Genomic DNA, 25781 nt, shown 5'->3' with positions numbered 1-25781 from the left:
TCAGAGCTTCACGCTGTGAGAAGGGCACCTCCCCTCTGCTAAGCACGGAGAATCCCATCAAGGTGTCGGGACCAGAAAAACGGGCTGTGCCGTGAGGAAATCACACACACCTACTAAAGCAAAAGAAAAATACCACAGAACCAAATACAACCTGCTACTAAAGATTCCCACTTTTAAGATATTATTTGTCTTCATAGTTGGAATCATCAGTGATTTAGAAGTATGATAAATACTAAAGAGATCCGTAAACACTACTCCTGGCCCCTGAATCCACCTACAAGGACATACTGAAAATGGCAAGTTCTAAAAAATGCATTTTCCAGAAAACTTTATACTTTGGGGTCCAGACATTTTTACCATCATTTCTTAAATGTTTTATTTTTAACAAATTATAGGTTCCTGTGCCAACTATACTCAAATAAAAAAAAAAAAAGAATTCAAGGTTCATAGGAAATTGGAAATAGAGTTTAGAGAGGTCCTGCGTATCCTTCCCCCAGTTTCCTCCAACGGTGTCCCATGCACTGCTCGTTCACAAGATCCTCCTACATGCCAGACACTGCCCTATACGAGCTGAGCACAAAATAATCGTGAATTCAGATATACAATAAGTTTTTACTATACTCCGGGCACTGGGATAAAAAGAGAAATAAGACACAGCTCCTGCTCCCACCAGCTGGGAGGAGATGGTGAAGTGATGGAGACAGTACAGTATTATGGGCGGAAGGAGAAGGGGGCACCCGAGGTAGGTATTAAAAGATCAAAGAAGTCATCCAGAAGTAGGGGGCAGGCGTTCCAGGCTGAGACGCAAAGGCAAGAATACACAAACGAGCACTGAGTGGGAGTGGACAGAAGGAGGCAAGCAGAAAAAATGAGTAGTAGTTTACTGTTGCTCAAGGGTAACCGGCACAACAGGAAGTGCTAAAGTCAAGCTGGGAATGGACGCTGCTGGCCCTGAAATGTTATTTAATAATGTGAAATTTCAAAAAAACCACAAAACTAGAGAGAACAGTACACTGAACCCACATGTGCCCCTCACCCAACTTAAAACAACTATTCATATTTGGCCATTTTATTGTATTTCTACCTCCCTGTTCCCCGCCCCCCAAACTGGATTATTTAAGAAACAAATCCCAGGCCTAATACCATTCAATCCACAAATACTTCAGTATGTATCTCTAAAGAGTAAAAACTCTTAAAAATATACATATGTGTATAATATCGCAATATCACTCACACCTAAAACATTAATAATTATTATCACCACCTCAAACACAGCAGGATGGCTACTATCCAAAACAAACAAACAAACAAACAATCAAAATCACAAGTGTTGGCAAGGATATGGAGAAATTGGTACCTTTGTGGGGACGGTGGGAATGAAAATGGGGCATTTGCCATGGAAAACAGTTTGGTGGTTCCTCAAAAAAAAAAAAACACCTAGATTTACCATATTAGTCCGCAATATACATTTCTAAAAGAACTCCATTTCCAAGAGCACTGAAAGCAAGGACTTGAACAGGTATCTGTAAAGCACGTCCATAGCTGCATATTCACTGCAGCCAAAAGGCAGAAGCAACCCGAGAGTTCATCAATGGATGAATGAATGTACAAAACGTGGTCCAGCCATACGACGGAATATTATTCAGCCTTAAAAAGCAAAGACATTCTGACATGTGCTACAATATGGAGGAACCTTGAGGACATTAGGTCAGGTGAAACAGACCCGTCACAAAAGGACAAATACTGTATAATTCCACTTACATACAGTACCCAGAGTCATCGAATTCAGAGAGACAGAAAGGACAACGGTGGTTTCCGAGGGCCGTGGGGAGAGGGAAGTAGGGAGCTAGTGTTTCCGTTCTGCAAGATGAAAAGAGCTACGGAGATGGCTGGTGGTGGTGGTTGCACAAATAATGTGAATGTACTTAATACTAGCGTGTACACTTAAAAATGGTTAAGCTGGTAAATTTATACACACACATTCATTTTTTTTTTTAAGAGGGAGAGGGAGAGAAAGAAACCCAAGCAGGCTCCACACTCAGCGTGGAGCCCAACATGAGGCTTGATCCCATGACCCTCTGAGATCATGACCTGAGCTGAAACCAAGTCGGATACTTAATCAGCTGTGCCACCCAGGCGCCCTTTGTTTTACTTTATTACAATTTAAAAAAATTTTAATTCTTTATTATCATCCTATAGGCCAGCAGTGTTCAAGTTCCCCTGCCTCCAGATCTTTGGCAACCAAAATAACTCCTTTACTATGGAAAATTTCAAACACACACTAAAGTAGAGAGAAAGCAGAATGACCCTCCATGCACTCACTGCCCAAGTGACACAAAGCCCGGCCCGTTTTGTCTCATTCATACCCTACCCGCGGGATAACCTAGCAATCACATCATCTCTCCTTAAACAGTTCAGCATGCATCACTAAAATATGAAAGCTCTTTGGAAAATAACCACAACACCACTGCTGAATGTAAAAAAAAAAAAAAAAAAAAATCAAACTGTTGCTACAGTTGGTTTATTCAAGTCAGGATCCAATACACTGCATCTGGTTGACACGCTCGTAGGACTCTGAGTAGGTAACAGTTCTCTCTCCCTTTCTTAACTCTGCCATTTATTTGTCCAAGACACTTAGTCACTTGTCCTGTAGAATTTTCCATTTCCACAGCTGGCTGATTGTATAGCCCCCAAGGTGTCATTTTCAAGTTCTTCTATCCTCTGTATTTCCAGTACACTTACAGAAGCTTGATCGGATTCAGATTTTTTTTTTTTTTTTAACATAAATACTCACAGGTGATGTTGCACTGCAGGTCATTTTAATAGGAACTTCAGATGAAGTCAGACTTGCACTTTTTTTTTGGATTTGCATTTTTATAAGCTATCTCTAATGCCTCTGTGGCAAATACATTTTAGGGAGGGAGGCCACAGCCAGAGTGATCGCCAAGGAGACTGCGAAGTAGTCCCTGAAAGAGATGAGGACCGGACAGCCAGCATGAGGAAGAAGAGAGGATTCTGGAGTTGGGGGAGGGGGATTCAGCAGGTCCTGAAGACTGATTTTATATTGGGGGGTGAGGGAGAAAGGTGTTTCTCTCTAGTTTGGACACACGGGTAAGATAGAGAAAAAAGGAAAAGCAGGGTTTCGGTGGGGGAAGGGGTTTAGTTTTAGCCACGAAGAGATGACTAGACCAACAGGTCACGTCCAAGACGCAGTGAGTAACACTGACGATGAGGCCAGGGGAAAGACTGTCACCAGCAAGGCACGCAGCTGAAACCACAAGCAGGTCCGACCACTCAGGAGGAACGACAAGCCAGCCGAAGGGCAGATGAAGCGCCCATAATGAAGACAGAGCACAAGGGAGAGTGATGGGCTAAATGCATCCAAAAGGTCCAGAAAGATAAAGGCTGAGCATGTCCACTGGGTCTGGTAACTGGGTCTGAACATGTCCAAAGGGTCCCTCTCTAATGCCACTGCCCAAAGCAGTTTCAGAAGGCTGACTGGAGTAAAAACCCTTGACTTCAGAAGTAACAGGGAAGGAAGTAAATAGAGTATGAATTGTTCTTTCCCAAGTTTAATTTTAAAAGTGAGACAGACAAAGTAGATTAAGTGACTGCCTAGGACTGGGAAGTGGGGGGTGGGGGCATTGATGGGTGACAAGTAAGGTTGTGGGGCTTCTCTCTGGGGTGAGGAAATGTGAAAATCTGACTGTGCTGATGGTCAGACAATTCTGTGGATAAACTTAAAACCACTGAAATGTATGGGGGAAATGAATTTAAATAGGTGAATTATATGGTATGGAAATTATATCTCAATAAAGCTCAAAAAAGTGACGGAGGGCGCCTGGGGGGCTCAATCGGTTAAATGTCCAACTCTTGATTTCGGCTCAGGTCAGATCTCAGGGTCATGGATAGAGTCCCCTGCACGCTCAGCGGGGAGTCTGCTTGAGATTCTCATTCTCTCTCCTTCTCCTGCACCCCGCCCGGGCTCAAGCTCTCTAAATAAATAGGTAATTTTTTTTTTTTTAAGTGAGGGAGAGAGACCAGTAGCCAGAGCGGGTCAAAGCAGGGTTATTTTGGAAGAATACTTGAGCAAACTTAAAGAACAGCAGATAATTATTGATTAGACCAGATCTCTTCTAAAACCCTCTTGGAACTCCGTGATTCTGTGCAATCAGGCATTCATAGATAAATATGAAAAAGATGCACCATGAACTACTGAAAGCACAACCACCACGATTTTCTGTAGGAGGAAAACCCGACTTAACTGAGGGACTGCATATGAAACTGTGCATGTAAGAGTGATACCCTTCCTTTCCAAAGCCACGTCCTCCCCCTGGTTTCGCTATCCCATTCCCATGTGGCCTCTTTACTACCCATCTCCCTGTTTACCAGTTCTTTCCCCCCCTAAGCATTTGCAATGCTCCATACCCCCATCTTTCAGCCCCCATCCTACTCTACATTTAGCCCAGTGTTCCAATCCTGCTTTGGTTGCTTAACAGCTGTGTGCTCACAGGCAAGTTACTAAGCATCTCGAGAAGCTCTGGTTCCTCATCTAAAGAGGGGCTGGGGGTGGTGGTGCTGTGGGGAGAAGAGGCACACTTCCTGGGGGAGCTGCGAGGCACACCCCTACCGCTGACCGGGCAGCTGATAACAGTCTCAACCTTCAGCCAATCCCCTTCCTTCACTTTGGAGCTTCCTTAAAGATGGGTCTCTACTTTGCTGTATGTGCCAAGGTGACTTCCTGGATCAAAAATCCAAAGGACACTTCTAAACTGTATCTGCTTGACCTTTCTGAGGCACTTGAACTCTGATGACCACTCCTCCCTTCTTGAAACATGTTCCTCCCTTAAGGCCCAAGAGACGGCTCTCTGGACCTGCCTCCACGGCCACTCTCTGCAGCCTGCTATTCCTCATGCTGCTCCGTCCTCCCTTTCCACCGCGGTCCTCTCCCAGGTACCCCAACCACACTCGGGGCCTCGGCCACAGCCTGGCAACCTGGCAGAGGGGCTGCTTAAATATTCACTGAGTGAACACTTCCGGGATCTTCATCATTTTTAAAAAACATTTTATTCATTCATTCATTCATTCATTCATTCATTCATTCGAGAGGGGGAGAGAGAGGGCACGGGGCAGGGAGAGGCAGAGGGACAAGCAGACTCTGAGCATGGAGCCCAGTGAGATCCCAAGACCCTGAGATCATGACCTGAGCTGAAGTCAGATGCTTAACCAACTGAGCCACCCAGGTGCTCCTGGGATCTTCCTCTCTGTGCCCAGCTCCCTCTCCTGTGCTCTAGACTCACACACAAGACCGTAACCAGGAATCTCCACGTGGGTATCTGACAGGACGTCCTTCAAACTTGGCTCGTCCTCTCATCTCCCTCACTCAGTGCAGGGCTCAATCCTTGCCCTCCGCTGACTCTACCTCCTAAATCGATCTCCAGCGGGTTCCCTCCACGCCACCACCACCCCTCCCTCTTACTTGAATGCCCTATTTTTTTTAAATAGGTTACTGAAATAATTTCATGCTGATCTATTTCTATTCTCTCTCTGTTCTCACCCACCCTTTATGATGTTATCGAGTGATCTCTTTAAAACACTAATCTGAACCACTTTAAGTCCCTTATTCTTCCCTCCCTTACAGATGAAGTTCAAATTCCTTATTCTGGCACTAAAAGCCTGTTTGATCTGATCCCAAGGAGCCTTTCTGCTTAATCCCCTGCCATTCCCTTGGGTCCCCAACTTACAGTGAACTTTCAGGACGGAGAATATACCTCTAGCCTGGTGATCTCCTACTGAACTTTTAAGATTTAGCACAAACATCAACTCCTCTGTAGCATTTTTTCCCTGACCACTTACCCCCACACCTGGTCAGGGTCCTTATTCCATCCCTAGTGCTCTAACAAAGCGTGTTGCGTATTACTTATATTCTCCGTTCACGGTAAAGCAGGGAGCCCTACCTAAACACGCACTGACCTATTTCTCTGCATCTCGCCCCATCTGTGGAGGACAAAGGCCTTGCCCTCTCCGTCCCCAGCGCCAGCAAGTCGCAGGTGCCCAACGACGGCTGCCTGATGAAGCCTCCCTTCTGCCCCATCACTGCCCTCCACGGCCACGCTACTGTTCCTTAGCCTCCTGCACATCTGTCTTTCAGTTTCACGGGCTCTCCGTGCCCAATAATGGAGGTGCTACTAGTTCACTTAATCTTCACCACAACTTCTGGGGTTCGTGCTATACTGTTACCCTAATTTCAAGATCAAGGCATTGAGGCTTAATGCAGTCAAAGCTTTGCAAAGTGAGTATGAAACCTGGACCTGAACACAGATTTATTTGATTCAAAGTCATTTCCCAAAGTCCAACTTACGCGACTCCATCAAACGCGCCTCTTTTGCATCTCAAAACTTTCTTAGAGTCTTTACTTCTCTCTTCTCTCCCTCTTTTCTGAGAGGAAAACAGCTCGCCTTGCAAAGGTTAACTGCTTTCAGCTGCACCTTCTTATGCCTTCTGGACCTGCCTCACCTGAGACTAGCCCCTTCAAATTATCCCCTTCGGGGGCACCTGGTTGGCTTAGTCAGTGCAACATTCGACTCTTGATCTTGAGGTCGTGGGTTCAAGCCCCACATTGGGCGCAGAGCTTACTCAAAAGAAAAAAAACATCATTCTCCTCCTCACCTCAAAAATAACTTCAACACTGAGGTGCCTCGGTGGTTCAGTTAGTTAAGCGTCCGACACTTGGTTTCAGCTCAGGTCATGGTCTCAGGGTCATGGGATCAAGCCCCATGTCGGGCTCTGAGCTCAGCACGGAGTCGGCTTCAGATTCTCTCTCCTCCCTTTGCTGCCCCCCCCATTCACACACACACTCTCACTAAAATAAAATCTTTTAAAAATTTTCATTTGTAAACAAAATAACTTCAATATTTTGTTCTAGAGCAGTGCTTTTCAAGAAGAAGTTTTCAAAATCCAGTGTTTTTTATACTTTTGGCACAATACAGTTTGGACTAGGCACATGTCGAGGCTTAACAGCCCTCCGTGGCTGGCGGCTACTGTACTGGGCGACAGGGCTCTAGAAACGGGCCTTGAACGCCAGTGTTCAGGACAGGCCAAAGAGAAAAGGAAGCGCCCTTGAACCTGCTGCCCGGCTCAGGCAGCCGGCGCCTCACCGCACACACGGCTCCTCGCTCCTCCTCACAGCCTGCCCTCCTGCGTCAGGAGAGCTGAACTTCAACAGCCAGGCCCCCTTGCGTCTCTGCACAGGCGGCTTCTTCGCTGGAAGTACTCAACCTGGTCCCTCCTTTCCGTTTCTCCCAAACTCCTTCTCATGATCTTATTCTTTTTTCCCCCAAAGATTTTATTTATTTATTTGAGAGAGAGCAAGAGTGAGAGAGCACACACAAGCAGGGGGATCGGCAGAGGAAGAGGGAGAAACAGGCTCCTCACCGAGCAGGGAGCCTGAGGTGGGGCTCGATTCCAGGACCCCGGGATCATGACCTGAGCCGGAGGCAGACACTTAACCAACTGAGCCACTCAGGCGCCCCTCAAGATCTTATTCAATGTATTCTATACAAAGTTACTGAGAGCTCAGTCAGCCACCGTCTGGGCCCTGGAGTACCTCAAGGAACAAAACAGACAACCCCCTTGCTCTCCTGGAACCTACCTTCTAGTTGGCTTGTGCTCCCAAGTAAATAAAGCACAGAAAGGGAGTTTGTGGGGCTTACCATTTAAAAAAGATACTCAGGACAGGCTTTACACAGCAGAAGTTTGACCCAAAGTCGGCAGGAGATGAGGGAGTGAGCCGTGGCAACATCTCCAGAAGAGGGTCCAGGCTGAGGGAAGAGGGTCAGAGAGGCCAAGTGGGAGTGTGCCTGGGGTGTACGGGAGGGCATGAAGAGATGGTGGGAAAGGGGACCTGGGGGAGGGAAGAGGGTGAAAGCGAGACAGGGCATGAGGGACAGGGGTGCCAGACTGCATAGGGGCTGTGGCCCTGGTTAAGGGTTGGCTTTTCCCTGGGGAGAGATGGAAAACTGAGCGGGGGAAGGAGTTCATTCCGACTGCTGCACAGACAGCAGACCGTAGGAGGGCTCGGGCAGACAGAGAAACTGATTAGGAGGCAATATTCTAGGTAAGAAAACCGATGGCTCAGACCCAGGTGGGTAGTGACAGAGGTGGTGAGAAATGGCCAATTCTGGATGTGTGTGGAAGGCAGAGCTGGTGAGGTTTGCTGACAGCACTTGGCCCAGGGGTCTCTGGGAGAAGTGTCCCTGGCAGGCTCCCTGGCTAGAATGCAGTGCGGGAGGGCAGGTGGCCGCAGAGAGGTCAGGCTCCTTGGCAAGGTCCTGATGGACTCTCAGGCTGGTGACAGGGAGAGGCCACAGGTCTGTGGGGTTAAGGATGCAGGCAGGTGGAGAAGTGGTTTCGCCGGGAGCGCAGGGAGCTCTGCGGGCACCCCCCCCGCACTTAAGAGCAGACAGCACGTACTACCCACATCTTAAGGTCTTCCCCCAACTCCCTAAGGTAACTGAAGAGTTGGCCACTAGCTTTTCGCACCATCCTCCAGTGCGCCACATACGACACAGCACGGCGATGACCGGCCTCTGCATCTGTCTCTGCCAGCTCCCAGGGCGCGGGCACGCCCTCGTTCACCTGTCTCTGCAGCACCGCATGGTGCTGACTCATCACCACCAGCGTTCAGTACGCAGCTCGCCTAATTCTGCCCGTTGGCTGGGACTGGCTAGTTTGCCAAGCAAAAGAACAGTCCGTGGTTGGCTAGGTCTTCTGGCAAAGGCTCATACCTGATTAACAGAGGTAATGAGGAGATCAAAAAGAACAACACAGAAACAAACATTTAAAAAGAAATCTCCTGGGGGCATCTGGCTGGCTCAATCAGAAGTCTTGACTCGGGATCATGAGTTCGAGTTGGGTATGTTACTTAAGAAAGTATTAGGGGTGCCGGGGCGGCTCAGTCAGTTAAGCATCCGACTCTTGATCAAGCTCAGGTCTTGATCTCAGAGTCGTGAGTTCAAGCGCCATGTTTTACTTAAACAAACAAAAAAGAATAAATTAATAAATAAAAGGAAATCCCCTAAACCAAAAAGAGCAACCATTTATTTTTTTTTAAATATTTTATCTATTTATTTGACAGAGACAGACAGCACAAGCAGGGGGAGCGGCAGGCAGAGGGAGAGGGAGAAGATGACTCCCCATTGAGCAGGGAGCCCGATGAGGAACTTGATCCCAGGACCCTGGGATTATGACTTGAGCTGAAGGCAGATGCTTAACTGACTGAGCCCCCCCAGGAGCCCCAAAAGCAGCCATGTATGAAGCACCTATTCTGTGCCAGGCAGAGCAACTCTGCAAAGCAGGTGTTGCTGTCACCATTTCACAGCGAAGGGAACCAAGGCTTGGGGAGAGTGAGCAAAGAGGAGGAGGATTGGGGGTAACTACAGCTCAGAAGCAGTGCATATGAGAGAGAGAGAGAGAGAGAGAGAGAGAGAGAGAGAGAGAGTGTGTGTGTGTGTGTGTGTGTGTGGACTGAACTTGGGAGTGACAGCTGCTCACGTCTTAACAAGCCTTGAAGGCATAGTGAACACTGCGGGTCTGAGCCGCAGTTTCGCGGGTCTGAGCCGCAGTTTCACGGCTCCCGGGGGTGGCTGGCGGCCTGCCACACAAAACACTGGCATAGTCCTCAGAACACATGTAAATTCTTAACTCTACATAACGACTGAGACGGGCTGCACACATGTGATCACGTCGTACCACACAATCCACTTACAACACAGATTCTCAACTTTCTCGACTAAAAACCTTGAGGTGAAACAGACAACCTGAGGCAAGTTGAGGTGGAAACTATAAATGGATCAGTGCAACATTAACGGTGCGCCGTAGGCAGAGCTCCAAAGGGGCTGCAGCTCAAGACCGCTGCATATTTGGGGCTGTGGATTAATTCCACATCTGAGCCCCTCCCCCCCCACCTCTGCAACTGCCCTGGCAAGGTCACTAACGAGGCCCTTGTGGCCAAAAGCAACTTCCCAGCAACTCCTAACCTGGCAGGGGCTCTGCTGATCTGGGATCAGGAAATGGAATCTCAGAAATCAGAAACTCTTGATTACATCCCCCAATCCTCCGATTCCTTCATCAACCAATCACCATATCCTGTTCATTTTACCATCTCCTCGGCCTTCTCCACTGTTCCCATGCTCCCACTTCCTAACTCCTCTGAATCGTGTCTTGCCTAGACCAATAAAATAGCCCTTCTCTACTACCTACGCTCACCCCCAATCCATCGTCCACACCACTGCAAAGATTATCTAAGGCACAAATTTACTCAACGGTTCACTGTTAGTTAAATCCTCTAACAGGCTCTCCACAGTACACACCACAGAAAGAAGTGCAAGTTCCTTGCCATGGTACACGCAATGGTTGATTTCGGGCACTGACATGACTGGACCACGGAGTGTCCAAGCATTTCTTTGGCCAAACATTATTCTGGGTATGTCTGTGAGGGTGCTTCTGGATGAAATTAACATTTGAGTCAGTAGCTTGAGTAAAGCAGATTGCCCTCCCTGATTCAGGTGGGCCTCATTCAGTCAGTTGGGACCTTCTAGAACAACAAGACAGGTTAAGAGGCAACTCTTCCTGTCTGTTTGCCTTGAGCTGAGACATGAGGATTTTCCTGCCTCTGGACTAAACGGTAAACACTGGCTCTTTGTGGGGTCTCAAGCCTGCCAACATGTGGACCGGAACTATACCACTGGCTCTCTTGGGTCTCCAGCTTGTCAAATGCAGATCTTAGTACTTGCAAGCCTCCATAACTGCATGAGCCAACTTATTCTAATCAACCAATCTCTCTCTCTCTCTCTCTCTCTCTCTCTCTCACACACACACACACACACACACACACACGGGTTGTTTCTCTGGAGGACCCTAATACAGTATGTAAGGTTTTTATGATTTGACATGCTTATGTCTCCTGGCTTATTGCTCAACACATCCTTCTCATATTTCACTTTAGCAATGAACATTTTTGTTGTTCTTGTGAAAGGTATCATACATATATGCATACATAACAGTGCAAAGAATAATAATGAAACAAACACCATTTTCCAACCGCTCAAGTTAAGAAACACTTTAGACCTTGGCACCCAAAGTGTGGTCCCAGGACCAACAGAACTGGCAGCACCTGAAAGGTTAAAAATGCTGAACCTCAGTCACAGCCACCTCTGCCTGAGAATCTGCATTTTAAAAGGGTCTCTGAGTGATTCATATACATTAAGCCTGAGAAGCTCTCCTTATAAACTCCTGCACCCTCCCTCTTTACCCCACAAGAGAGAACAAATATCCTGATTTTGTATTATTTGATTTTGCTTATAGTTCTACCACCCTCACATAATCTAGCCCCAAACAATATGCTGCCCTAGTCTCACAAACAGAGGGCAAGCTCACACTAGCAGTGCAAGGAGAGGGCAGAACTGCCCCGCTGGACAGAGGGTCCAGGAGGAGGTGAGAGCAGTCTCCGGGTCATGGTCTGACTTCCCCTTCTCTGGGAGTTGACAAGGCCCCTTCTGGGGAAGTTGCAAGCAAGGTCACGAGTGCGTCTTAGGAAACACGGGGCTCTTCATACTTGGGCACTTTTAGCAAGACTGAGGTGTGGACCAGGCATTGGACATGCAGCAGAAGGACGGTCAGAAGAAAGGGGCTGCCTCCCGCTCTCAGGGAAAAGCTGAGAACTTCTGTGAGGGACGCGCATGCCCTCAGCAGAGCGTCAGGGGAGAGACCCTTGGGAGCACATGGTCAAGACAAGCTGGGTCCGGATGAGAATCTGGACCAAGCTGTCCTGGGCGTTCTGTCCTCGGTTTAAGAAGATGGCCCGATGGAAGTGGGGGGTCTTCATGATGGCTGGCTGTCTCTGGGGTCACACAGCTGCAGGATGGCTCAGCTCCATCCACATCTGGTGCACAACTGCCGTCCTGAGAGCACTCCGTCATCCTCCAAGGGATTCCCTCCTCATTTCCTTCTACGTTGAGTCTTGTCTTTTCTGTGCCTCATGCGTTACTCTTTCTGGACTTATTCTTTCAATTTGGTGGAGTACATCTTACAGTAGCTCCTTGAGAAAGGGTGTGTGGCAGTTAAATTTTTAAAAACCTTTATATTTGAAAATGACTATGCTGGGGTGCCTGGGTGGCACAGCGGTTAAGCGTCTGCCTTCGGCTCAGGGCGTGATCCTGGCATTATGGGATTGAGCCCCACATCAGGCTCCTCCGCTATGAGCCTGCTTCTTCCTCTCCCACTCCCCCTGCTTGTGTTCCCTCTCTCACTGTCTGTCTCTATCTCTGTCAAATAAATAAATAAAATCCTTAAAAAAAAAAAAAAGAAAATGACTATTCTATACTCATTCTTGTATATTTTGGCTAGGTCTAGAATTCTAGGTTGATAATCATTTGCCTTCAGAATTTTGAAGGCACTGTACTAATGTCTTTTTGCTTCATATGTTGCTGCCATGAAGTCCAAAGCAATTCTGATTCTTGGTATGTGACCTAGTACCCTACCCCGGAAACCTGTAGAATCTTTTCTTTAAACCCAGTGTTCAGAAATTTTATGACCAGTATGGGTCTATTTTCTTCCCCAGTGCTGAGCACACAGCGTGCCCTTTGAATCTGGCAATGGATGTTCTTCAGACCTCAAATTATTTTATTAATCATTTCCTACCTTGTTTTTTCTCTTCCTGTTATTTCTATTATTCAGATGTTGGACCTCCTACACTGTTCCTCTAATTTTCTTTTCTATTTTCCATCTGTTCTGTCTTTTTGTCTTTACTTTTTGGGAAAAGCACTCCTATTTCATATGTACAGTTCACACATATACTTAATATTTTAAAAACATTTCCAAGGGGCGCCTGGGTGGCTCAGCCATTAAGCGTCTGTCTTCGGCTCAGGTCATGATCCCAGGGTCCTGGGATCGAGCCCCGCATCCAGTTCCCTGCTCAGCGGGAAACCTGCTTCTCCCTCTTACACTCCCCTTGCTTGTGTTCCCTCTCTCGCTCTGTCAAATAAATAAATAAAATCTTTAAAATAAAATAAAAACAAAATCATTTCCCAAGATTTTGCTTTAATTTTTAAAAATTCTTGCTCCATAAATACAGTACATCTTCTTAATCTCTCAATATTTCATTGGCCAAAGTAAGTCATATGTCCAAGCCCCAAATCAAGGGATAAAGAAGAATACTCTGTCTGCTATGATGCCGAGGGTGTGGGTTTATAATATGACCCACAGAGTGAAGACCTGAGGCCAAACATTTAACTGACTCCCCAACAACTAAGGGATATGACATACTCCCATCAATAATAACAACTCATTTTAAAGATGTATTTATTTGAGAGAGAGAAGGAGAGAAAGACAGAGTGCACATGGGCGGGGGAGAATCTCAAGCAGACTCCCCGCTGAGTACGGAGCCCCGCTCCGGGGTCAATTCTACAACCGTCAGATCACCGCTTGAGCCGAAACCAAGAGTCAGACAGACACTCAACCGACTGAGCCACCCAGGTGCCCCAGTAACAGCAACTCATTTTAGCAGTGATTAAGGATAAAAGTCAGGGGACGGGTAGAGGAGGGAGGGCATCAGGAGGCAAGGAGATGTATATTTAAAAAGTGCCCCAAGTAATTCTTAAATATATGCCACAGAGAGTGTCTTTACTATACTAAATAATGTATTAACTGTGCTATGGTAAATCATGTATTAACCAGCAATTTGTTTCTAAAAAGCCTTCTCATTTTTGAAAAGTTCTTTCCCATGTATGGTATCTGCAGAACCTAAATGGCACAGTGGAAAGATAAAGAGCTTTGGTATTAGACTTTGGTTTGAATTCTTGTCCTACCACTGAGCTGGCAACCTTGGCAAGTTAACCTATGAATCTTAGTTTCCTTACAAGTAAAATTGGCCACAGTAATATCCACCCTATGAGACCGCTGTGAGGACTGAATGACAACATATTTAAAGAGTCTGGTCCTTTTAAAATTTTCTTTGGACCTGAGCAGCCTGACTCCTTAGATCAAAGCAGATCTGACTGGATGCCATGATCCTAAGACAGGCACATCATATCTAAGTACCAGAGGCAGCCAAAGGCCAAATCCCAGGCTGGCTACCCCTTTACACAGCAGACCACCCCCAGGCAGCCCAGGGCTTCCTTAATGGAAAGGTCCTGCTTATCATTAGCCAATCAGGAACACAGAGTCTTTGCTTTCCCAGCAAGGGAAGAGATGGTCTGTGGTCTTCTGGCTTTAAAAGAATCACCCTATTTTTCCTCCCCCGAACCACATGCCCCAGAGCCTAGACTGTGCTAGATTGGGTTCTCTGTTTGAAGTAAATTTTTTCCACTTAATTTACAATCTCTGGTCTCTTAGATTTTTTTTTTTTTCTTAATATCTTTTAAAGACAAGGGAGTTGGAGAGCAGAGAGAGTAAGTGCCATGCCTAAAGGCATACGATTACTTTAGGCCCAAAGTGTCACTGCACTCAGGTTTTTGGATCCAGGTCCATAACCAGCTTCATCCCTTTCACATGCAAATCTTGAACTACCTTCTTTCTCATTAGCAGTGCCTTCCTTCCCTGAGAGATAGGGAAGACATACTGTCTTTTTTAGTTTTGTTTAGATTAACAAATTTTTATTTGTAACTATAAGAAATAAAGATGCAATACAGATACACAAATATGACGTTTTTCCTCGTTTTACATTTAAGCAGAGAATCACAGAATCTATTACATCTTTCTCTGATTATTTTTTTAAAGATTTTATTTATTTGGGGGAGAGAGAGAGAGAGAGCGAGAGCACGCACACACAAGCAGGGGGAGGGGTATAGGGAGAGGGAAAAGCAGACTCCCCACTGAGCAGGGAGCCTGACATGGGGTTCATCCCAGGATACTGGGATCATGACCTGAGCCGAAGGCAGACGCTTAACTGACTAAGCCACCCAGGCGCCCCTCTCTGACTGATTTTTGAATGAGACAGGCCTTTAATTAAGAATCCATTGAAATTTCTATAAAATTTTCAGGGTATATGGCTTATAAAATCAAAGCTTTTATCCTGTAGCTAATTTTTTCAAAAATCTTATCATAAAATATACCATCTTAACCTTTCTTAAATATCCAGTACATGTTGTGCAACTGATCTCTAGAATTTTTTCATCTTGCAAAACTGAAACTCTACATCCAATATACAGCTCCCCCAACCCTTTCCCTTCAGCCCCTGGCAACTATCGTTCTATTTTCTATTTCTAAGAGTTTGACAATTTTAGATATCTCAAGTAAGTGGAATCATGCAGTATTTGCCTTTTTTGCAACCGGCCTATTTCACAGCATAATGTCCTCAAGGTTCATCCATGTTGTAGCACAGGACAGGACTTCCTTTCCTTTTTAAGGTCAAATAATATTTCACTTTATGTACACACCACATTTTCTTCATCTACCAGGTGCTGATGGGATACTTAGGTTGCTTCTACCTCTTGGTTACTGTGAACAATGCTGCAGTGCACATGGGAGTGCAAATTGGGACCTACAGGTCTTACCTCTGCCAACTTCACTTCTGACATGATCCCAGCTTAAACACATACAGCGTACGATTCCCAATTCAGAGCTCCATCCAGTGTCATTAACATTCACTGAATAAACACTTGCTGATGGCCAGACAGGTGGCAGGTATGGTGCTAGACTCTGGGTCTTGCTCTCAGGTTGCTCAGAGCCTACTGGAGAGCAGCAGCAAACACACGAATTAAAGCTCAACGTGGTTATTCTGACAGAGGCTGAGCGCCTAGCCCAGCTTGAGGAGGGACCTATAAGGAGTCCTGGAAAAGGAGATACAAGAGCAGAATTCTGAATGAGGAGGAGCTGCAGACATTACAAGACTGGGGAAAGATACATGTGATGACACCAATAGAATTTAGGCCATTGTCAAAGACCTGCATTCAAAGTATCTGGGGGCTCTTGAGAGAGTGGCACATGGGCTTCATTTCCATGGTACCAGATGCCACGCCAATGACAAGTCGCTCCACTAGACCTGGTAGCAGTGATGCTGCTCCAAATGTTTACCATGTGCCAAGTCTCTCCTGCTGCTCTGCTCTGCCAGACACAACAGTTCTCCACTGACCTTAGGGCCCTGAGCACTGAAATGGTCAACGTCTGGTCTGTGAGTTAGGATGTTTTAAATTCAGATACGCCATAGAGTGGGTAGCTGGAGTTGTGATATTTTCCATTTAAAGATATCACTCTTCCATCCTCAAGTAATCAAACCAGCTCTTTGAAGGAATGCTCCATGAGAAAGCAGAGGACAGGGTAAGAAATATGAAGGCAATGTGCGGTGTTTGATGCAGGTAACAAAACTCACAACAAGGCTCCAAGCTCTTTAACTACCCCCCTTAGAATTCAGAAGTGAGATGGTAGTCATGGGGATGTGTATTTGAAAAACAAAGTCAAACTTTCTCTGATAGAAAGCTGAGTCTGATATGGCTGATTAATTTGACAATAAAGATTGGTTTTGCCAGTTAGGTTACATGGTAGATGCTTTCCATACTTTCCAGATATTAAGCTATAGTCACAGTTCTAAGGTTCTGATGAAAATATATTTAAAGCCAACAGAAGTATTTTATCAAAAACACTGTACTGACAAAAGTGTATTGAATGAACAGCATTCTGATTTGTCCAACGAGTTTTGAGAATATCAGATTAAACAAGGTACCTCTAAGAAGAGAAAAACAGGTATAATCAATCAATTGATAAGACTTGATAAAGCCTTCTGTTATATTTCTCAGTAAATGAGTAAGTGAATGACTAATTAGATTAATCCTTTCATAAGCAGATGGTTTCTCATTTTTTAAAGGTTTTATTTAAATTCCAGTTAACATACCGTGTAATATTAGTTTCAGGTGCACAACGTAGTGATTCAGCACTTCCATACATTACTCGGTGCTCATCACGACAAGTGCCCTCCTAAATCCCCGACACCTTAATTCACCCATCCTCCCAGGCCCTCCCCTCTGGTAACCACCTGTTTGTTCTCTATAATTAAGAGCCTGTTTCTTGATTTGTCTTTTTCCCCCTTTGCTTGTTTTGTTTTGTTTCTGAAATTCCACATATGCGGGGCACCTGGGTGGCTCCGTGGGTTAAGCGTCTGCCTTTGGTTCAGGTCGTGATCCCAGGGTCCTGGGATCAAGTTCCGTGATGGGCTCTCTGCTTGGCAGGGAGTCTGCTTCTCCCTCTCCCTCTGCCCCTTCCCCTGCTCATGCTCTCTCTCTCTCAAATAAATAAAGAAAATCCTTTAAAAATAAGTAAATGCCATATATGAGTGAAATCATATAGTATTTGTCTTTCTCTGACTTATTTCACTTAGCATTATACTCTCGGGATCCAAGATGGCTTCTAATTCTTTGGTTCCAGTAAAATTGAAAGAGTACCTAACCAATACCATGAGGCTAATTAGTAAATTAATTTTTGATGATAGATCACCATGTAATTTTTGGCATACAACTCAGGTTTCAAAAACAGAGAGTAACAATGCTAGAATTAAATTTCTTCCTTTCTTTTGCATTAATGTGAATAAGGATTTCTGGGGCTTACATTTATAAAAACAAAAAATAGGAACAGCATTGAGAATTCTCATTTTATCAACACTATTCACCCATAGTTACATGAACAAATTGAGGAGGGGGAAGACTCATCCACCTCACTAAGGGAGGCATTTTTTTTTTTTTTAAAGATTTTATTTATTTATTTGAAAAAGAGAGCGAGACCCCGTGCAAGAGCAGGGGAGAGAGGCAGAGTAGGGGAAGGGGGGAGGAAGAGGGAAAGAATCCCAAATGGCCTCAACACTGAGCACTCAGGGCTCAATCTGAGATCACGACCTGAGCCAAAACCAGGAGTAGGGCCCTCAACTTACTGAGCCACCCAGGTGCCCCTAAGGGAGGCATTTCTAATAAACTTGTGCTCTTTTTGCTTAACAATTATTTATAAAAATTTATAATGTATTTGTTGTTTTTTGTGTACTAAATTACTGTAACTCAACTTATTGAAGTAAGAACCACGTAACACACAAACTCTTATAAATGCTACATATATTTTTCTTTTGTATAAATCAACCTTTCTTAAAAAGAGGAAAAATATCCACAGAGCTTTATGGTCAAAGTACATTGACAAGTTTTTAGTTTCAATTTTTATCCCTTTTTTTGTTGCCGAGAAATTTACTAGAATGATAAAATAAAAAGACTTTTTAAAAAACATAATGTTAGAATAAAACTATGTGGGGCAAGTGTCAAAGAAATGCAAGTTGCAGGAAGAAAAGGAAGGATTTAAAATTTCTATGAAAGAAAAGCATTCTTTAAATGGCTGATGAAAGTGTACTGCTAAGGTATTCAGATTCCACAGGCTACATTTTAAAAAGTGATGTAACCACCTTATTTTTAAATGTTAATATTTATAATTCTCTGAAAGCTACATCCCCTGAAACTATAAATAGCATTTTCTGTCTTTTCTCTTTTTAAAACAGTTGATTCATATTGAATATATGTAGCACTTATAAGATTGTGTTACATACACTTATTTCATATATTTCACTTAATAAATCGAGTTACTGTAATTAAGTATACAGCTGATCAACATAATGAGGGCATTATGTTTTCTGATAAGCATAAAAACTTGGGATGAACTTTTAGATGACAACATAAAAATGTGTTGAGGGTGTTCACAGTGTTGCAAAGAATTATTAAGTCCAAATGCCCAGAATCAAATAAATAGGTTTTTAGGATATGACTCCTATCTTCCTAGCTTCATCTTCTAGCTTCTGACACTTGAAGCCCCAAATTCAAAGAACTACTTACTGTCATAATTTTGTGCTTTTGCTTAGTTTCCCAAAGGGATCAAAATCCTATTAGGTGCCCTGTGATAAGAGCTCAAGTCCCCATGCATAATAGTTGTATTTAAAGGTTCAGAAAACTCCTAATAAAAGGAACTGTTTGTTTCTCCAACTCTAGAACTCTTTTAATATTCTGTGAAATTAATGTCCCATGGAACACCTTTTAGGCAAGGCATCTAGCAAAATCTTAATACCTCGTTTAAAACTCAGGTCTTGGGGCGCCTGGGTGGCAGAGCGGTTGAGCGTCTGCCTTCGGCTCAGGGCGTGATCCCGGCGTGATGGGATCGAGCCCTACATCGGGCTCCTCCGCTATGAGCCTGCTTCTTCCTCTCCCACTCCCCCTGCTTGTGTTCCCTCTCTCGCTGACTGTCTCTATCTCTGTCGAATAAATAAATAAAATCTTAAAAAAAATAAAAAATAAAAAATAAATAAAACTTAAGTCTTTAAAGCCTTCCAAACTTCACCCAAGGGGCATCTCTTCCCCAGTATTCCCACAGGCTTTGCAGCCCTCAACACAGCTGTGCAATAACTAGTTTATCACCTACTCCCCATGAGGCTGCATGACACAGGTCCAGTACCACCACAATTCCTGGCTCCTAGAAGCTCAGATGGTTGAACAGACCAGTGGAAAGCTGAAAGTGTAGGAAAGGAGTGGGCAACTCACAGGTTTCTGCTTCGGATGACTGGACTAGGGAAAATAACCAGAAAAAATATAAGATTGGCTGGAAAAAGGGAGAGTCCATTTTGGATTTGTGGGAAATAAAAGTGGAAAAGGTCTGGAGGACAGGTGGAAATACGGATCTGAAACTTGGAAGAAAGATTTGGAGAATCTTATTATTATAGGTGGTAGATGAAGCCATGAAACAATGACATGACCCAGGAAAACACGACTGAGTGGAAAAAGTGGAGGACAGAACCACCTGGTGAATGCTGGTATCTAAAAGGAAGTTTCACAAGCCAAAAAACTCGGAATTCCCCTCAATTCCCATCTCCCTCCTGCCCCCCCATCTGGCCCACTTCATCTGGCCCATCACTGAGCCCTGTCACCTCTGCCTTTGGGAGCTGCACAAAACCCATGTCCTCTCCATTGCCACGGCCACCTCCAGCCCCAGTCTAGACCACCGCGAAAGCCTTAACTGTATCCACTCTTGTGCACACCAACCCCATTCTCCACCTGGCACCAGAACTAAGTCATGGGGGCGCCCGGGTGGCTCAGTCAGCTAAGCGTCTGCCTTCGGCTCAGGTCATGATCTCAGAGTCCTGGGATCGAGTCCCGCGTTGGGCTCCCTGCTCAGCAAGGAGTCTGCTTCTCCCTCTGCCCTTCCTTGTGCTCTGTCTCAAATAAATAAATAAAATCTTTAAAAAAAAAGTAACAACCCATAAGTCATGCTCCTGCTTAAAATCCTGCTAACTGCTTCCCAGTGCACTTGATCTGGTCCTTCTTACCTACCTCTCATTACTCGCTGCCCACCTGCCATGCGGCTCCAGCCACGATGACCTCCTTTCTGTTGTTCAGACAAGCTCAGAAGGTTCCTGCCTCAGAGACTTTGTGCTAGTGGTTTTCTTTAACTGGAATATTCTTTTCTGAGACTTAAGCTGACTGATGACCTCCTGTCATCAGGCCCAAATAAAGACAGAGCATCTTACCTAAAGCTGCTACTGTAAGTCAACCAGTATACATTACTCTTTTCATTTCTTCTTAGCATCATCATATTATAAAAATTAATTTTTAAAATTATCAATGTCTTTCTCCACGAAGGCAGAGTTTCAATTTGTCTTGTTCACTGCTGTGTCCCTAGGGCCTAAAATCCCCTCCGGCCCACAGTAGGCACTCAAGTACTCGTTGCATGAATTAGTAAGGGAAAGCAGGAGACTGAGAAAGAAACAGAAAGCTGGAAAGAGAATCAGAAGAGAGTAGAAGCTAAGTAAGAGAAGAGCCTTGAGAAGGAGGAAGTCAGAAAGAATGATGACTAAGAAGCCACTGAATTTGGTAATTCCATCTTTGGTGCCCTTTAAAGGGGCAACTTCGGAAGAGTAGAAGAGGGAAAAGGCAGATTACAATGGGCTCATGAGTAAATGGGAAGTTCAAGGGGAAAGGGCAAAGGGAAGGAAAAAGATGGAATACTATTTTAAGGGTGAGAAAAGACAAAAGAAAGGAGAATAACTGCCTATGTTTTCAAGCTGAAGGGAAGGGCCGGGTGGGAAAGGGGATACTAAAGATAAAAAAAGGAAAGAGTGCCAGGACAAGGTCCAGGATGTTATAGGAAGAAATGGGATCCTAAAGCCACATTAGTCATCTTTTCTCTAAAACTATCCCACATGATTACAGTACGATGTCTGTTTTACGTTCAGAAATATCTACTCCCTAGAAGTAATGTTATTTGCATAATTCTTCTTTTTTTTTTTTTTAAGATTTTATTTATTTATTTATTTGACAGAGAGAGAGACAGCCAGCGAGACAGGGAACACAGGCAGGGGGAGTGGGAGAGGAAGAAGCAGGCGGAAGAGCCTGACGTGGGGCTCAGGGCTCGATCCCAGAACTCCAGGATCATGCCCCGAGCCGAAGGCAGACGCTCAACGACTGAGCCACCCAGGCGCCCCATATTTGCATAATTCTAACACAGTCTGGTCCACAAAATCATTATTAAAATGCTGTGCATGTTTCTTAACTCTTAGAAGGGACACACCGGGGTGTCTCGAGTAGAGAGCTGGGAGGTTTGCAGGTGGTGCTCTCATGTAGTTCACAGAACAAAGGTTTTAAGAGAGAGAGAAAGAGATGGGTGGATGGATGTGGACAGGAAAAAAAAGCGTGTGTTGCAAAACTTAAAGCAAATGGGGCACAATGGTAATATGGGCAGAATCTAAGTGAAGGATGTACAGATGCTCTTTGTACTTTTGTGTAGCTTTTCTCTAAGTTTTAAATTACGTACAGATAAAAAATTAAAAAGAGAGAGAGAAAGGGAAAGATTTCACACCTAAACTAAGCAAGGAAGGCAACTTCCATGAATGGTTGGCAGACAACGGTCATATTTCTCCATAGACTTTCACAACTACTTAAGGAATAAGCAGCAAAAGTGTAACAATGGTGGATAAAGAGATGAGGCATAAACCTTTATGACATTTTATTAAAAGAAAATGTTCGAGCTATTGTATAGGACTATTTTCATTACAGAATGCATGCTTGTATAAAGTGGTTGGATAATTCTCTATAATCTAGCGTTCCTAATAAAAAGTCAATCTTTTATTTTTAAAGATTGTATTTACTTATCTGTCAGAGACAGAGAGAGGGAGAGCACAGCAGGGGGAGCGGCAGGCAGAGGGAGAAGCAGGGTCCCCACTGAGCAAGGAGCCCGATGCGGGACTCGGTCCCAGGACTCTGGGATCATGACCTGAGCCAAAGCAGATGCTTAACCAACTGAACCACCCAGGCATCCCAAAAGAAGTCAATCTTAATGTCATTAGAAAACAATCCTGGGGGGCGCCTGGGGGGCTCAGTTGGTTAAGTGTCTGCCTTCGGCTCAGGTCATGATCCCAGGATCCTGGGATAGAGCCCCACCTCAGACTCCCTGCTCAGCGGGGAGCCTGCTTCTCCCTCTCCCTCTGCCCCCCTCCCCTGCTCATTCTCTCTCTCTCTCTCTCTCTCTCAAATAAATAAATAGAATCTTAAAAAAAAAGAAAAGAAAAGAACAGAATAGAATAGAATCCTGGGGGCACCTGGGAGGCTCAGTCAGTTGAGGGTCCGACTCTTGATTTCAGCTCAGGTCATGATCTCAGGGTCCTGGAATCAAACCCTGCACTGGGCTCTGCAGATGGCAGAGAGTCTGCTTGGGATTCTCTCCCTGCCTGTCCCTCTACCCCTCCCCCCGCTTGCTCTCTCTCTCTCTCAAATAAATCTTAAAAAAAAAAAAAAAAATCTGGTCTTTAATACACATACAGTATAAAGAAACCCAAAAAGGTCATTCCTTGACAACTAGAATAGAAAAAAGTCTGAGGCACTGTTTCTGATCCATTTCCAACAGAATAAGCAGAAAGAGGTTACGACTGCTGTGATGGGACATCCTAAGAAATGAAAAAACCTGAAGGTGAACTCTGTTGTAAATCTGATCCTTCTTCAGTTTTACAAATGGTTTGCTGATGAAACAGCTGCCTACCAGTATTATAGTACATTTGGGGAAAAAAAGAACTAATAATATTCCCTAAGTAAGGGATATTAATTAGATCAAGTACATATACAGAACTGTCCAAAATAACAATGTCTAAGAGGCACCTTCTCCTCTCCATTTCTCTGTGCAAAGCTGTGCTCTCTCTCCAAGCCAAAGCCCTGTCCAGGCAAGGACACTCTCCTAGCTGAACTGAGTAAGCCATTAAAACACCACTGTTTTCTTAGTGACACTGATCTTCTGTTACTACGACCCCATTCCAAGGCCAAAGAGCTCAGCTAGAATCAGTTGTAGACTGAAGTGAAAAGGGTCCCCCTTCCTAAGAGGGAGGCGGAAGAGCACTTCCACTCTGAAGTTTAAATTCATGAAATCCATGGGTCAAAGTTTAATGTGAGAGGACATCAACATAACATGGCACAACTGATCGGGCTCTAAAACCCGAAGGAATGACTGACAAGCCAGAGTCAAGTTCTAACACACTCAGAATTAATTTCTCTTCAAACAGCATGCCTCATTTCTTTCTAGTAAATCAGGACTAAAAATAACATAGGGGGTCTAAGCTCTTACTTTCTTTAAACAAATTGAATCACTACTCATATACCTTCTACAGGGTGTTCAAGGCAACTATTTGAGTTTAAAACTAGGATTTTTATGAGCTCTCATTGTTTACTTAAATTGGAATGACCACCCACTACTCTTAAAAGCTTTCCTTAAAACAGGAGTTGTTAGTAAATGTGGCTCATGAAATTAAGCCATTTTACTTTTTGAGATTAGTGCATAAGAGGACAGATGACTGAGTGAGGTACTACAAAGTTTAATACCAATCACTCAACAAACATGTGCTGAGGGCCTAAGCTGTGCACAGGACTCAGAGCCAAACTCCTTCCTGCCTCCCGGGGCTTACAGTCTAGGTGGCAAGACGTGACCTAAAGCAGACCACTATGTGCTAAAAATAAAGAGCACAGACCATACCTTTTCTAAATGTTTTCACAAAGAAGACTCCGATTGTGGGCTAGGGTGGTCAGAAACTAGCTTTAAAGAAGAGGAAGATGACCTGAAGGATGGCAGGATTCTGAAAAGGGAGAAGGGTTCTGTGGGCAGCAGCCTCTCTGTTTATGAAATATTTCCACATCCGCACTCACTGGAGTCTTGTAAGAACCCTGGAGGATAAGAAGATGAACAACATCCACACTTTACAGACGGAAAAAGTGAGGTTCAGAAGGCTGGACGAGTGCGTACGATAAGCAATGAAATGTCCAGCAGCCCCGTGTAGGAGAGAATAAGGGAAAAGAATTCCACCAAGCATTGGACCTGTGGAGGCAGAACATTTAGAGAGGAAGAAAGACCAAAGACTAGTTAAGGAAGAGCACAGCAATAGCCTAGTGAGAGGTAATAAAGGCACAAATTTAAACAACACACAGAACAAACTAGACTTGTAACACTTGTTTTAAACTTTAAATCACCACGAAAACAACAACAACAACAACAACTAATTCTTATTATCTTCCTTTTATAAATCAGTTTCAGGAAGGTAAATCTCTACCCAACAAATTCTCTAACACCATCAGAGATTTTTCAAGAGGCTTATAAATGAAAACGGAAATTGTCAACAATATTGCTGGAATCTCAAGTTCACACATTTCTGGGCTGCCTAAACAAGCAATACTTTCTTTGCAACTCAATGAGCAGTATTATGCCTTTTACTACGATTTCCCAAGATTTTTGGATTTTTCCATTCAGAAGTTTAATTTGGACAACTGCGGATCGACTTATTTCCATACGTAAGACCTGACTCTTCAAAGAGCAAGGACCTTACAAATATTCGCAGAATAAATCAGGCCACTATCAGAGGCAACTCTATGCCAGTCTGTTCCCCAGAAAAGTTACCAAAAATTCGGAATCAAGCCTGGAAGAACCACCTTTCAGCCACCGTTCCCCAACCTCCCCAGCCTTCCCAGCCGGGGGCCTTAATGAAAGTACGGTCCTTACGGTCCTGTTCTCCCAAAGTGAATGCCACAGGGCCATTTCCCGCAGATGACAACCTCTCAGTCCCTGCCATGTCAGCCTCCCCCGAGCCAGACCGGAGGAGTTGCGGGCACCGGGGAAGCCTCCAGGCTGCCGGGCGGCGTCAGGGGCAGCGTCTCCCCGACAGGGGCTGCTCCCCACGCCCTACTCACCGCGACGGGGCGGCCGTGCTCGGGGCCGTCGGCCGCGTCGAGACGCGGGGCCGAGGCCGGCGCGGCGGATGCCGGGGCGGCGGCGGGCGCCGGAGCCGGGGCGGCGGCCGGGGCCGGGGCGGGTGGCTGCCGGTGCTTGCCGGCGCGCTTGGCTTTGGCCTGGATGCAGCGCTGGTGCAGGGCGAAGGTGTGCTGGCGCTCGAGCTCCAGGCGCTCGGGCGACACGGCCTCGTAGCGGGCCTCGCAGGTGCTGTGGTGGCGCCGGCACAGCTCGATGCGCCGGCGGAGGCGCTCCATGACCGCGCTGTGCCGCGGCAGCGCGAACTCCGCCATGGGGCAGGTGGGCAGCACCATGGGCCGCGGGCTGCACGGGCCGGGCCCGGGGCGGGCCTCTCGGGGCCGGCTGGCACTGCGGGCTCCGCTCCCCGCCGGCGGCCCGGCCGCCTCACGGCAGCGCCATGGCCCCGCGGGCTGCGGAGCGAGCTCCCGCGCGGCGGCGGGTCTTTCTCGGGCCCCGTTCGGCCCGACCCGGGCCGGCGCTCGCTGCCCACCTCAGGC

The 25781-nt window shown here is 45.5% G+C and overlaps 1 protein-coding gene across 1 annotated transcript in view; it reads right to left on the bottom strand.

Annotated features, from left to right (window-relative positions):
* The window catches only part of MAML1 (mastermind like transcriptional coactivator 1), a 40488-nt gene extending 14932 nt beyond the window's left edge, over positions 1-25556 (bottom strand). The window contains exon 1 of the mRNA XM_040622713.1: positions 25224-25556. Coding sequence (XP_040478647.1) covers positions 25224-25556 — 333 coding nt within the window. The remainder of the gene's footprint in view (positions 1-25223) is intronic.
* Between the last annotated feature and the right edge of the window lie 225 nt (positions 25557-25781).

This window comes from Ursus maritimus, unplaced genomic scaffold (genome assembly GCF_017311325.1).
Source record: "Ursus maritimus isolate PB19 unplaced genomic scaffold, ASM1731132v1 scaffold_5, whole genome shotgun sequence".
Classification (NCBI taxonomy): domain Eukaryota; kingdom Metazoa; phylum Chordata; class Mammalia; order Carnivora; family Ursidae; genus Ursus; species Ursus maritimus.
This window is presented reverse-complemented; position numbering and strand designations above follow the sequence as displayed.